The sequence below is a fragment of the Aegilops tauschii genome, chromosome 3 (assembly GCF_002575655.3).
Source record: "Aegilops tauschii subsp. strangulata cultivar AL8/78 chromosome 3, Aet v6.0, whole genome shotgun sequence".
In the NCBI taxonomy this organism is placed as follows: domain Eukaryota; kingdom Viridiplantae; phylum Streptophyta; class Magnoliopsida; order Poales; family Poaceae; genus Aegilops; species Aegilops tauschii.
Window position 1 is genome coordinate 604400768 of NC_053037.3, and position 14450 is coordinate 604415217.

At 42.9% G+C, this 14450-nt stretch overlaps 2 protein-coding genes across 2 annotated transcripts; one reads left to right on the forward strand and one right to left on the reverse strand.

Moving 5' to 3' along the window:
- The first annotated feature begins 380 nt into the window (after positions 1–380).
- Positions 381–1268, forward strand: LOC141020801 (uncharacterized). The gene has a single exon (XM_073495745.1). The coding sequence runs from the start codon at positions 381–383 to the stop codon at positions 1266–1268; it is 888 nt and encodes a 295-aa protein (XP_073351846.1).
- Positions 1269–7083: 5815 nt separating this feature from the next.
- Positions 7084–9621, reverse strand: LOC109747010 ((DL)-glycerol-3-phosphatase 2). Its single transcript, XM_020306103.3, has 6 exons — positions 9383–9621; positions 9017–9241; positions 7922–7982; positions 7666–7813; positions 7483–7559; positions 7084–7399 (listed from the first exon to the last, which is right to left on the reverse strand). The coding sequence occupies exons 1-6, from the start codon at positions 9603–9605 to the stop codon at positions 7276–7278; spliced, it is 858 nt and encodes a 285-aa protein (XP_020161692.2). The 5' UTR covers positions 9606–9621; the 3' UTR covers positions 7084–7275.
- Positions 9622–14450: the final 4829 nt, after the last annotated feature.

Genomic DNA, 14450 nt, shown 5'->3' on the forward strand with positions numbered 1-14450 from the left:
TGATAAAGACTTGGAGGGATGCTTGGATCCCTCGTGGACACAATTTCAGGCCGGTCACTCCTAAGAGGAATTGTCGTTACAAGTGGGTGGCTGATTTTTTGAATGAGCATGGTGCATGGAATGTAGAACAGCTTCGGGAGCATTTTTGGGACATGGATGTTAGGGAGATTTTGAAGATTCGCACATCTTCAAGGAATGGGCAGGATTTCGCCGCTTGATCTCCGGAGCGGTCTGGACAATTCACTGTCCATAGCGCATATCACCTAGCTACGGATGTCCAGTACTCAATGTGACTCAGCTCGTCAAGTAGCAACTCTTTAGGTCGGAGGCCCATTTGGCAGCGGATCTGGAGCTCTCAAGTACCTCTGAAGATGAGAATTATGGCGTGGAAGGCTGTCTCAAGGGCTCTCACTACAAATGAGTGCAAGAAATACAAGCACATTTCTACTAGAGATGGTTGTCCGGTGTGCGGCCGAGAGAAGGAGACTAGCTTTCATGCTCTTGTTTCCTGCGAGCATGTGAGGATGATATGGGCTCAGATGAGAACAGTTTGGCGACTCCCGAGCCAAGAGGTTCTTCATGATACAGGGAAGGAGTGGCTCTTAAACGTCCTAGCAAACTGCGATGATCACATGCGGGATTGCACGATTATGTTGATATGGAGGATCTGGTCTTTACGGTCGGACCTAACACATGGAAAGGAGGCGCCTCCAGTAACGGCAATGTCGGACTACCTCCAAAGCTATATGAATTCCTTGAACCTATGTTGCAGATTCTCCATAGAAGAAATTCTTAAAGGGAAAATGCCAATGGTCCGGGAAGAAACCGTCGAGGTCCCTAATCCTCGAACCCCTCTTCACTGGCCGCGGCCGCCGACGGACCGGGCTGCTCTATCAGTGGATGGGGCTTTCATGCAAGAGGACGGATCGGCGGTGGTGGGTATGATACTACGGCGTCATGATGGAAGTGTGATCTTCGCGGCGTACAGGTGCATTTTCAACTGTAACGACGCGTTGGAGGCGGAACTACATGCAATAATGCAGGGTATGGCCTTGGCCTTGCAGCATTGTTCCCTGCCAATTGTTGTTCAGTCAGACTCATCCATGGCACTAGCTGCAATGAACGGGGACAGCTTATCCAGGTCTGCTGATGGGCATTTGGTAGCAGAGATTGGGCTTCATATGGAGGCTCGAGAGTTTGTTCCATCAAAAATCAAGCGTGAGCAAAATAGGGTAGCACATCGGGTGGCATTGTATAGTCGTACATAGTCTACTACTGTTGTATGGCTGGGGAGGAGCCCACCTTGTATTGAGGAGTTGGTGCCTCTCGATTGTAACCCTATGCATATGGAATAAAACTCTCTTTCTATCGCAAAAAAATAGAGCTGAGGCCTCATAAAAAGGGAATAAAGGACGGTTTTTAGTTTTACATAATTATTTTCTCTACCCTTTCCTTTTTTTCCCTTGTGTGCAAGTTAGGCTCATGCAGAAGTAATGTAGAGGCTCATTTGGCACCCAGCTTTTCATTTCAATAGATGGCATGTGTTGCTGCACCGGTCTACTTGTAATGTTGAATATTGTTAGGGGCTGAAAATATGTGGGATCATTTTGCCTGAAAGTTAAAGAATAGATGTATTACCACAAATGTGGAGTCATTCTACCATTTAAGGGTACCTCTCTCAATCCGGCATGTTCAATAATATCATTAGAGACAAAATTCCAATGGTCAATCTCATTTGGTTTTTTTTCCAGAGTTATTCCTAATAAGACTGAATCTCCACCCACCAAACATGGTAAGGGATTATCATGATATACCCTTGATAGTTATGCTAAAAAGGCAACTTTGCCATCAATTTGAGCATCTCCATATACATCAATCAAGTTCCAACGAGATTTAGCAATTTTATCGAAACACCAACATGCTAACAAAGTAAACTCCAATCTCCACTTGTACCACATCCAACAAGTCATCTTTAACGCCACCAAAATACCTTCAGATCTACCTCTAGGAGGTGACCAATTCCATACAAAATTCTTTCCACCACAAAAAATTGTGTAGTTCATTTTTAGTGAGATCAGCTTTAATTGTTTCTTGTAAACCAATGAAATCCAACTTCCTTTCCAGAATTAAATCCCTAACAAATATATTTTTTAATATCCTGCCCAGTTCTCTTACATTCCGGGGCAAACCTATCATTTCTAACAATAATAATTCAAGAAGGAAAAATATGAAGATTTTTCCTAGGCTTTTTAATGCCACCAATGGAAACAGTGTGCTTCACAAAGCCAATAGCTAGTGAGCCACTTACCTTTTTTCTACCACCAGAGAAAATGTTTTTCCAACGATCAACATAATCTTCTTCAATTTCAGCATCTGAATGATCATTATCAGAAATAGAGCTCAACAATCTAAGCATCCTCCGACTCCACCACGCGACCCCATCCTGTCTGCGCGCGTCCGTTTGGGGTAAAACGGATGAACCAGACCGCCAAGCGCGCGGGCGCAAACGGACTTTTGTCCCTTTTTTGTCCGCTTTCGACTCATACTCGGCCCAAGTTTGCGCCGCTTTTGGGGTGAAACGGACAGCACGCGGACGCGCGGGCCGTCTGCGCGTGTCCTCCCCTGGCCCCCCCGTCGATGGCATAGGGACGCCTTTTCCTATCCGCCCCCCTCCCTCCCTCCGGCCTCACCCCCTCCACTCTTCTCCACTCTTCCCCACTCTTCCCCTCGTCGTCGCCGCTGCCATTGCAGCCGTGCAGCTCGGACGCGCGCTTGCCCAGGCCCTTCCCCTCGGCGCCCCCGAGCTACCCAATCACGGCCACCTGATTTGCGTACCCGCCGGCCGGATTTGGGGCGGATCCGGTCGGTCTTGAGCTTGCTCGGCTGTGGGATGCCGCACCGCGCCATGGACTGGCCGGGCACCGGGCCGGAAGGCCCTGGCAGGGCCGCAAGGCCACATGCAGGCAGTGGCTCCTCCTCTAGCCGCTCGGATCTGCACCGTCAGTGGTCCGCCGGCAGATACACGAATGGCGGTCGGTCGGGCTCGGTGCTAGCCCAAAAGCTCATCGGCGCACCGTTGCCACTCATTAAGTGTGACCACTGCCCAAAGAAGGTCGTGCGCCGCGTGTCTACAACGCCGGAACTGTTGGGGAACGTAGTAATTTCAAAAAAATTCCTACGCACACATAGGACCATGGTGATGCATAGCAACGAGAGGGGAGTGTGTGTCCACGTACCCTCGTAGACCGAAAGCAGAAGCGTTAGCACAAAGCGGTTGATGTAGTCGTACGTCTTCATGATCCGACCGATCCAAGTACCGAACGCACGGCACCTCCGAGTTCAGCACACGTTCAACTCGATGACGTCCCGTGAGCTTCGATCCAGCAAAGCTTCGCCGGAGAGTTTCGTCAGCATGCGGCGTGATGACGGTGATGATGATGCTACCGACGCAGGGTTTCGCTTAAGCACCGCTACGATATGATCGAGGTGGATTATGATGGAGGGGCACCGCACACGGCTGGGAGAGATCAACAGATCAACTTGTGTGTCTAGAGGTGCCCCCTGCCCCCGTATATAAAGGAGCAAGGGGGAGGCCGGCCGGCCCCTGTAGGCGCGCCAGGAGGAGGAGTCCTCCTCCTAGTAGGAGTAGGACTCCCCTCTTTCCTACTCCTACTAGGAGGGGGAAAGGAAGGGGAGAGGGAGAAGGAAAGGGGGGTGCCGCCCCCCCTCTCCTAGTACAATTCGGACCAGAGGGGGAGGGGCGCGCGGCCTGCCCTAGGCCAGCCCTCTCTCTCCACTAAGGCCCATAAGGCCCACTATTTCTCCCGGGGGGGTTCCGGTAACCCTCCGGCACTCCGGTTTTCTCCGAAACCACCCGGAACATTTCCGGTGTCCGAATATAGTCGTCCAATATATCGATCTTTACGTCTCGACCATTTCGAGACTCCTCGTCATGTCCGTGATCATATCCAGGACTCCGAACTACCTTCGGTACATCAAAACACAAAAACTCATAATGCCGATCATCACCGAACTTTAAGCGTGCGGACCCTACGGGTTCGAGAACTATGTAGACATGACCGAGACACATCTCCGGTCAATAACCAATAGCGAAACCTGGATGCTCATATTGGTTCCCACATATTCTACGAATATCTTTATCGGTCAAACCGCATAACAATATACGTTGTTCCCTTTGTCATCGGTATGTTACTTGCCCGAGATTCGATCGTCGGTATCTCAATACCTAGCTCAATCTCGTTACCGGCAAGTCTCTTTACTCGTTACGTAATGCATCATCCTGTAATTAACTCATTAGTCACATTGCTTGCAAGGCTTATTGTGATGTGCATTACCGAGAGGGCCCAGAGATACCTCTCCGACAATGGGAGTGACAAATCCTAATCTCGATCTATGCCAACTCAACAAGTACCATCGGAGACACTTGTAGAGCACCTTTATAATCACCCAGTTACGTTGTGACGTTTGGTAGCACACAAAGTGTTCCTCCGGTAATCGGGAGTTGCATAATCTCATAGTCATAGGAACATGTATAAGTCATGAAGAAAGCAATAGCAGTAAACTAAACGATCAAGTGCTAAGCTAACGGAATGGGTCAAGTCAATCACATCATTCTCCTAATGATGTAATCCCGTTAATCAAATGACAACTCATGTCTATGGTTAGAAAACTTAACCATCTTTGATTAACGAGCTAGTCAAGTAGAGGCATACTAATGACACTATGTTTGTCTATGTATTCACACATGTATTATGTTTCCGGTTAATACAATTCTAGCATGAATAATAAACATTTATCATGATATGAGGAAATAAATAATAACTTTATTATTGCCTCTAGGGCATATTTCCTTCAGCAACATCCCGGATGGGTGTTCATCAAGTGCTTAAACGATGGGGTATGTGCTCTTTTTAGTTTTGGTCTGTGCTCTAGATTTGACTAGTTGTGCTAACTTCAAATTTTATTGTGTAGCATGGATGCAAGTTTTGGTATTGGGAAGAAGAGTACATCGATATATTGATAAAGCGCAATTTAGTAGATGTTCGTGCACTTTTAGCTAGCATAGAGGTTGTAGATGAGACAAGTGCACTTGTTGCTAGATTAGAGACTAGACACGAGACTAGATGCGAGGAAGCAATCTCTACTTCTTTAGACTCGAAGAAGAAAGAAGCATGCAAGATCGAGCCTCCTCCGCAGATAAACAATGAATGCATCGAGAAGGCACTAATCCAACTTATAAGAGCAGTTATGAAAGTTGGATATCTTCTAAAATGTATTCTTGTGGTTCTTGTTTTCTTTGGTCTTGCTTTTCTAGTCAAAATTTGGTGATGTATTCCCATATACCAAAAATGAATGATGAAAAAAAGTTAAGGGCTTGCAAAGAAAAATAGTACGCGGACAGGATGCGGCCGGAATGCGTCCGTGCGTTGGGGGCACGGCCAGCGCATCCCAAAAACGGCCCGGACACGACCTCATTGCCCTACCCAAAGACAGAATCCGGGCAAAACAAACGTCCGTTTGAGGTCGCGCGGTGGAGTTGGCCTCAGTGTCAACTGGACCTGGACATAACGCCTTTTCCATATATGCAACTGGGACAAACCCTGACAAGTCCGTTGTCCCAAGCTATGAGGTTACCTTCCAGAGAGCTACTCCCTCTGTCCCAAAATATAAGAACGTTTTTTACACGAGTTGGGACGGAGGGAGTACAAATTTGGAGTTCACTTTTGGACAACCCAAAGGCCGGTCAGCGGTAGCCCGGAGATTCCGCGCCCCGGAGCTTCTGGACTTTCCATAGAGCTGCAACTCCGGGCCTTCTAGAAAGTAAGCCTCGTTACATAAGCTTACCTGAACCTAAAACTTGCTTACTAAGGCTTGAGTTTAGCGGATATCATGTCCAAGTAAAGTAAAATTCAAACCACTGAGTTCAAAATAATCCCTCAAATGTAAGCACATTAATCCGAGACTGCTCTACCATCACAATAAATTTTCAGAACCCTCATTGGTTGGACTCCAATTTTTATGAGGCAATCAAACTTGAGACTTTCTGCCGATCTTTCAGTGGCGATTGTCATGACTGGCTCAGGAACAGGTCTTGCACCCTTCCCTGGTTTCTTGCAGGTTTGGTGCTGTCCGGAATTGTCTGATGTATAAATTGTACACATGATATCAGGAGCGGTTCGCGCAAAAAATGTTCTGGAGCTGAGCTGGGTCGATCAATTTTCTTTTTGGATGCAGAAACAGCAAAATCGGATCAATTCAAAGGCCGAGGCCTTTATGAAGAACCTCCAGACAGAAGGTAGATATTTGAGGGATGTGTGGCAAAAGGTGATCCCCAAGACACATAAGATTCATGGGCCGTATTGTTCATTCATCAGAAGATTAAAGAAGTGTATATTAGTGAAAGATAAATGCGACAGGACTAAGATCTACTCCCTCCGTTCCAAAATAGATGACACAACTTTAGTACAAAGTTGTGTCATCTATTTTGGAACGGAGGGAGTAATGTTTTAGAAGGTTCAAGCTTTCCCTGTTCTTCTTTCCTTTCTTTGTGAGGTTGGAGAGGTTTTTGTGTCGATGTATTATATGTTCTTGTGAGTTCTTTATGCATAATATGAGGACAATTTTGGCAATAAACCTATTACAATGTGATAATATTGATTCTAGCTGCTGTGCCAAATGATGTTTATTTCTCCTTTCCTTGTTCCTAGATGTCATTTTTCCTTGATGTTTCCATTCCAATGAAATAGCAGGGCACATGCTGCATAATATTGACCTTATTGGTTGAACTTTAACAAGTATTCCAAAGAACTAGGGTAGTTTATCCAGAAATTATGTGGCATCACACATTTACGCTGTAACGTTTCAGGTCTGCTAAATACCGGCTAACAATGTTTTGTTCAGTTTGAAGTTCGAGTTTCAGACATGGACAACACAGAAAGTTTACTTATATCCCCCTAGCTAACAGTAAGCAAATACGAAATAGGTGGCCTTCGAATAACTAAGGTATATATTACTGCTAGAAGTATCATAAAATGAAACACAAACCAAAGATTCAACAAATAGTTTAGACACACATCAAATTTGATGGGGAATCTTTATTGAAGTATGCAGTAGCTTGCTATCGCCAAATCAGACACAGCAAGAATGTTCTAAGGTTACCACTAACCCTAACCACAATTCCAGCATTTGCGTAAGCAAATCACCCAGCAATTTTTCTGTTACTCACTTGAGCCTCCCAGCCCCAGTAAATTTTCACTACTCTTTAAAAGGTGGCAAGCCCCACTCAGTGGGTTTGAAATCCAATAGGGAACTGAGGACTTGGTCAGCTTCCTTGTGATATGAAATATCCAGCCTCGGATCTGGAACCATCACCGCATACCTGCAAAGGAAAAAACATAGTTTGCACTTCATATCTCAGTAGCCAAAGGCACAGTTGTTTGCACAGATGCAGTTGTCACTTACATGCCAGCATTCTTAGCTGCTCCTACACCTGATGGCGCATCTTCAAAGACCAAGCAATTACTGGGTTCTACATTACCCTGAAAAGAAATACAAGGCAATTGCATCAGCTGAAAGGAAAAGAGTTCACACAATGTTCTAAAGGACATAGCAGTTGCAAACATTCTAAAACAATAATTCTCATACCTCAAACCTTCTCATGGCAGCAAGGAAAATATCAGGAGATGGCTTGCCGGCCTTCACCTCTGGATCATCCCCCATGACAACATGATGCATCAACGCAAATAATTCTTGATGGTTCTGTGTCTTTAGTGCAAAATGACGTTTATGGGATCTGAAAGACACCACATAGGAAATGATTCTAACTTAGTCAAGAACAAAGAGCAACGAAGAAAAGTGCAGTTCACAAAATCAAGGCCAAATGTTAGTTTAGAGAAATTACCCTGTCGCAACACAGATAGGTACTTTGTTTGCATGGAGATGATGAATCAAGCGTACTACCCCTGCAAGACAAATGATTCATTATCCATCATAAGCAATGTCATATACATATATTTAACCAGCATGCTACTCTAAGTCATTTATGTGCCAAAAACAGTTCAAATAAACAAGAAAGACAAGCACATGATACATTTAATATAGCACTGAGTAGGGAAATAAATGATGTTCAAATGGCGAATCTTGTCTTGTCTTGAGTGATCGGTTGCTTCAGCCTAATCTTGGGCTTGTACTATTGTAACTAAATAAATGCATCGAAGCGCAAACTTTGCGTTCTCTCAGAAAAAAATATTCATTCCAGTATAGAGATTCCTTCATATGTTCAATCGGTGATTACATCTGATTTATATTAAGTTCGACTTGAGATTATATCAACTGAAGATAGATCTCAATGCTACCAACATTTTCATGAAACAAAGGACAACCAGAATTAACTCTCTTAAGTTCCATCAATTTTCAAAACTGAAACTGTAACAGAGGCAATACATTGGTCTGATAGTGTACAATTATACACCCTCCGTCCCAAAATAAGTGTCTCAACTTTGTAGTACGGAGGGAGTAAAACATAAGAACATGGCCCGAGTAACACCAGCACAAGGTGGCATATTGTCTTGGGCAGCATATATTAGTACATCGTGTGGTGAAAACTGAAAGCAGAGGTTCACTGGAAATGAGTTGCCAAGGTATTCCCTTAATACTTTCAGTTCCTTATTATGCAGTCATGTGACATTAAACTAGTATAATGGAGATTGTAGCAAGTCACAAAAGCAACCGAAGCAATTACATATAGGAAAGCTAATTACATCAACTTAAAAGATCTTCTACAGCTCAAATTCCATTCCTTCTCTTCTTCCGTCTCACAGATTATCAACCAAGTGAATGAACTATCAAAGACATAATAATGCTCCTGTAGTTAAGCAGTCTTGTTAAGCTAAATCCGCAATTCAGTTGCCCACTCAACTGACGAGTGCCTAAGCTTGACACATCACTTATACAGATAAACAAAACAAAGAGTACCATTGGATGGGGAGAAACAAACCGGGCAGGACGGCGCAGGAGGGGAAGAGCTCCTGCAGCATGCCCTCGCGCTCCTCCAGGAACTGCTCCGGGGTGAGCAGGCCGGCGAGGCCGCACTCGTCGACGAAGATGCGCGCCGACTCCATGGCCTTCTTGCCCATCATCTTGGCCTTGAGGGACCAGTCGAACACCTTGCCGTACCTCGCGAGGATCTTCTCCTGCACCTCCGTGTAGAACCCCTCCGTGTCTGCGCCCGTCCGCACCAAACCAGACACCATCAGCTACGCGCAAGGAGATACCAAATCCAAGAAGCTACCGACAGCCCAGGAACCAGCCCGGATGCCAAGAATCGAGGTTGGCGATGGAAGGGGAAGTGGGGAGCGGGTACCGAGGAGGAGGCCGTCCATGTCGAAGATGACGTGCGAAACGGTGGCCCTGGGCGCCGGCGCCGGCGCCGCCTGCCCCTCGCCGGCGTCCACCGATGCCATTGCCGCGCGAGAGAGGGAGAGAGATCTGGGGGATTTCGGCGTGCGGATCTCGCGCGGCTGCTGAGCTCGTCCAGCCGACCGTATGATTGCTCCTCCGAGGTGAGCTCGTGCAGCTTGGAACATTATGGGCCGGGCCAAATCAGCACCTGGCCTAACTCGATGCAAACGAACAGAATGATGAAACAGACCTGGCCAGACGGGCCACCACGGCCCGTCCCGTGCTAATTATGCCAGGCAAAGCACGGCCCACGGAGGCATAGTAAATAAATGTGACCACATGATCAAAAAAAATATGCACAATCAAAAAACATAAAAAAGATATACATGCCGCGCTGGTCCGCGTGCTCAAACTAGTGGCCCAAGCACGGATCACGGTGTGTCGCGTGCCTGGCACGGTCCGATTAGCTCGTGCCAGGCCAAGCTTGTCTCATGTCATGCCGCCGTGCTAATAGGCCGGCCTGCCAGGCACGGCCCATATTCCTAGCTCAGCTCCCTCCAGCATGATTTCCTCTTCGATGAAATCCCTATTCGACGCTTGTAGGGTTATAGGATTGTTAATAGATAGAACACACACCTGATACGAAAATAGACCGACCCATTTGGAGATTGAGCTTCCAGCATCGGGTTTTTGTGAATGTTTCTAGAAGCTTTTGACTGGTTTTATGAAGCATGTACAAGCCACTGGTCATTTTTTCTTTTACTATTTCTGATAACTTTTTTCCGTTTCTATTTTAAATTTCATTTTTTAAAAGATCGTGAGCTTTTATGAAAATCATCACCAATTTTTACATTGGTATACTTATTTCATTTGTGTAAACATTATTAAAATATGCGAACCTTTTTCAAATTAACAAACAATTTTCACATCTCTGAATATTTTTCAAATTCTTGAATTTTTTGGATATTTTTCAAATTTGGATATATTTAATTCAAAAAAATTCAAATTCATGATTTTTTCAAATCAGTAAAAAATTCAATCCATAGTTTTGTTAAATTTTAGAATATTTTTAAAATTTAAAAAACAGGTATTCGGTATTTTCTTAAACAAGAGTGTTATATCTCGATAAAAAGTCTAGTGAAATAAACTGGGAAGTGATCGTTGGGTGTATCTGTATCGAACAAGTTAGCCATGGCGTACAAGAATTTATGTGCCATATACACTAATTGGCGCTACAAAGGTTGTGAATAAGCTTTGTGGTCTATTAGTCGCCTGATGAAAAATCAAATATTTTAAAAATATTATTTATTTGGATACTGTTTGACTTCGTATTCCTTATTTATTTGCTTCATAAATATGTTTTTTGCATTAAACCAATCTATGTAAATTCTAATGAACTTATAGTTTTCGATTGCACTTAAAGGAATTACACATGGTACATTATTGTTAAACATAATATTTAATGCATGTTGTTTTGAATAAATTTCACTAAACACAAACCATATTTTGCCACATTTTTTAATGATTCCCTTTTGATAAACTGATATTTGACAACAAAATTGATTGAATAAGTCTTTTCAGATAAGAGTAATAGTTGAAAGAATTATAAAATGCATGCCTCCACAATCTATGCTACATATAAAAGAGGATGCTAGGAAATATGAGTGTGTTTTGCTATGGACACATAATATATATTTGATTGTGCTAAGTTAGCACTGAAGGTTCAAAGCTCAATAGACATGCATAGTCTGCGCTAATTTTGTTGATTCTTGTAAAAGAGTGGTTAGTTCTATTTGAGTTAGTTTGTTAGAGTTTTTTGTGGTGGAAAATGGATAGGGAAGTTTTGGATGAACCATCACATTGTTCAACTCTCATTTAATAAATACTACATACTAAAAAAGATAAATGCATGTTCTCTGATATTTTAGTACCATTAAATATCATGAAAAAGACATATTGAATGAAGCATCCAACAAATATCCCAATACAGACCTCTAAAATGAAGAACACGGTAAATATCTCGATAGGCTTCTAGAAAGCATGATTGTTTATATCACATGTGATTTAATGGATGGCTTCTGTTATATTTTTGCCCGATGACCAGTCAGTACCAAAACCCACCATGCATGGTACCACCAAAATCCAACACGACCACGACTCATCATAACCCACAATAACCCACTTTGTTCCTGCCACCTCACTCCCTTTCCCTCTTTGTCACCGCCATGCCTTTGTACCAACCCCCTCCTCGTTGGAACCGTCCTGAGGATCAATCCATACTTAGGTTGTATTATCAGTTTCGTTGAGAAATGAAAGTGCGTTGAACTCCTTAATTTGGAAAAGAAAAGGAGCAATTAGGACAACTCTCAAGTTTCCGAAACTATTGATTCAAATCTCTATTAATAATCAGATTTTTGGTTTAGTAAAGCAAGGTCCCTCCCCCCCCCCCTCCCCCCTCCCTAATTCTTGAAAACTAAAGGGGAGTTGAAGCGGGCGTTGCGTAAGCTCTACTTTGAAGTATCAATACGTTGAAGGAAGGAGTAAACAAGCGTCTGGCTGACGACGACCACTCGGAGTGCTTTTTTATATTCAACGGGATGATGGTGCTTTATGCATGTATTCATCACCGTTGTTGATGAAGCTAGGGATTTGAGACGAGTTGCCGGAGTCGGTGTTGAATGTTGAACAGAACCCCGAGGTTTCATGGTGGCCCGCCCTGAAGACCGGCGAGTTATTAACATAGAATTTCGCTACAAATTGAACATTAAACTTTGCATGGCAAATCGAACACCTAAGATGGCAAATTATGTTGTCATGAGGGTGTCAAATTCTTTTAGAAAGCAATGATAAATCCTTGCCATGTTCATTTTTATTGCCAGGATTTGCCATTTGCTTGCTAAAGGAAATTGTCATCCTCACGACAACATAACTTTTCCATAAAAAACGTTCAATTTGCCATGTTTAAAAATCTGACATCAAATTTTTAACATTACATTTAATAAATAGAAACAAGAGGAAATACGACAAAGCCCGTTGTACGTCGAAACTATGAAAGGCACAAAATACTTATTATTTGTATGAGTGCTAAATATATAGGAGGATACCAAAAACACAAATAGCTTCAAAGCTTCAAGAAACCTAAATCACTGCTCTATATGATTACTTGGATCCAAGCACTAGTAGAAAACAGGGCATTGGTTCGGCCCTCGTAATACCATTAATCCCGGTTCCCTCACGAACCGGGACCAAAGGAGGCAACTGTCCCGGTTCGTGAGCCCAGGGGGGCGGCCGGGCCACGTGGGCTATTGGTCCCGATTCGTCTGGACCTTTTGGTCCCGGTTCCACGCACGAACCGAGACCAATGCGCCTCGCCCCTGGCCCATGACCATTAGTCCCAATTTGTGCCACAAACTGGGACTAAAGGATTGGTCCTCGTTGCGGTCAGAGTTCAGTCCCACCTCGCCAACCGAAGGGCGCTCACACCGGTTTATAAGCCCGTCCCTCTCTGCCTTGTTGAGCTCCTCTCAAAGTGAAAATAGATGCCCTTATACAGGGAATTTGACCTAAATTCAGAGTAAATTTCTTTGAAATTCATAGAAATTTATTATGAATTTAGGTTGAATTCTCTCTATAGGCGCATCTATGCTCATTTTTTTATGTTGGGGTTGGCGATCTTTACAGACTTTTTGTGTGTTGAATATGCACCATTCAAAATCAGTCTCTGCTTTGAATGGTTCATTTTGAACACACAAAAAGTCTGGAGTTCAAATAAGTTCAAGAAAATGAAATCCCTTTGTAACAGATGAGTTTTCGTCCGAAACCCTGATACTTCGAAAGAGATTGTCCATTTTGTTCACGAAGTGCATCCAGCTTTTGCCGTAACCCTCTCAACTTTTTAGCACATGCTATGTGGGTGAAATGATGATACCATGCCAATTTTCAACCTTTTCAGAGCTCATTTGTAGGGCTTTTCAATTTCAGGGTCATTTAGCTCAAAACAATCCGTCACTGCATGAAAAATAACAAATAAAGTCAGAAAGGATTGAAAATTGATGATGTGGCTTTGAATGGTGCATTTTGAACACACAAAAAGTCTGGAGTTCAAATAAGTTCAAGAAAATGAAATCCCTTTGTAACAGATGAGTTTTCCTCCGAAACCCTGATACTTCGAAAGAGATTGTCCAATTTGTTCACGAAGTGCATCCAGCTTTTGCCGGGACCCTCTCAACTTTTTAGCACATGCTATGTGGGTGAAAGGATGATACCATGCCAACTTTCAACCTTTTCAGAGTTCATTTGTAGGGTTTTTCAATTTCAGGTTCATTTGAAATGCTTTTCAATTTTAGGGTTTTATAGCTCAAAATAATTAGTAAATGCATGAAAAATAACAAATGAAGTCAGAAAGGATTGAAAAATGATGATCTGGCTTTGAATGGTGCATTTTGAACACACAAAAAGTCAGGAGTTCAAATAAGTTTTAAAAAATGAAATCCCTTTGTAACAGACGAGTTTCCGTATGAAATCCTGATACTTTGAAAGAGATTGTCCGTTTTGTACACGAAGTGCATCCAGTTTTTGCCGTAACCCTCTTAACTTTCTTGCACATGCTATGTGGATGAAATGATGATACCATGCCAACTTTCAACCTTTTCAGAGTTCATTTAAAATGCTTTTCAATTTTAGGGTCTTATAGCTCAAAATAATCAGTAAATGCATGAAAAATGATGCATGAAAAATAACAAATAAAATAAATAAGTAATTAGAAACAAAATAATATAAACTTTATTAAAATATATAAGTAGAAACAAAATAAAATAAACTTTAGTAAAATTTATGAAACTAAAATTAACAAAGTATTTTCTGTTCAAAACATTATAAGGAACCTCTAGTATTATTGAAACTAAAATTATATAAAATTGATGCAACTAAAATTATCGAAGTATTTTCTGTTCAAAATCATTAAAAGCAAAAAGAATTTTCATAAAGAACTTTTTTTGTTAGAAACTTTAATAGCAAAAAGAATTATCATA

Bases quoted from the DNA above. Each gene is read 5' to 3' on its own strand.
- LOC141020801 (XM_073495745.1), top strand. From the start codon at position 381: ATGGCGTGGAAGGCTGTCTCAAGGGCTCTCACTACAAATGAGTGCAAG.
- LOC109747010 (XM_020306103.3), bottom strand. From the start codon at position 9,605: ATGTTCCAAGCTGCACGAGCTCACCTCGGAGGAGCAATCATACGGTCG. The intron at 7,814-7,921 runs GTAATTTCTCTA...GGTGTCTTTCAG, and splicing joins CCTATCTGTGTTGCGACAGG to ATCCCATAAACGTCATTTTG. The intron at 7,560-7,665 runs GTATGAGAATTA...ATTTCTTTTCAG, and splicing joins CTGCCATGAGAAGGTTTGAG to GGTAATGTAGAACCCAGTAA.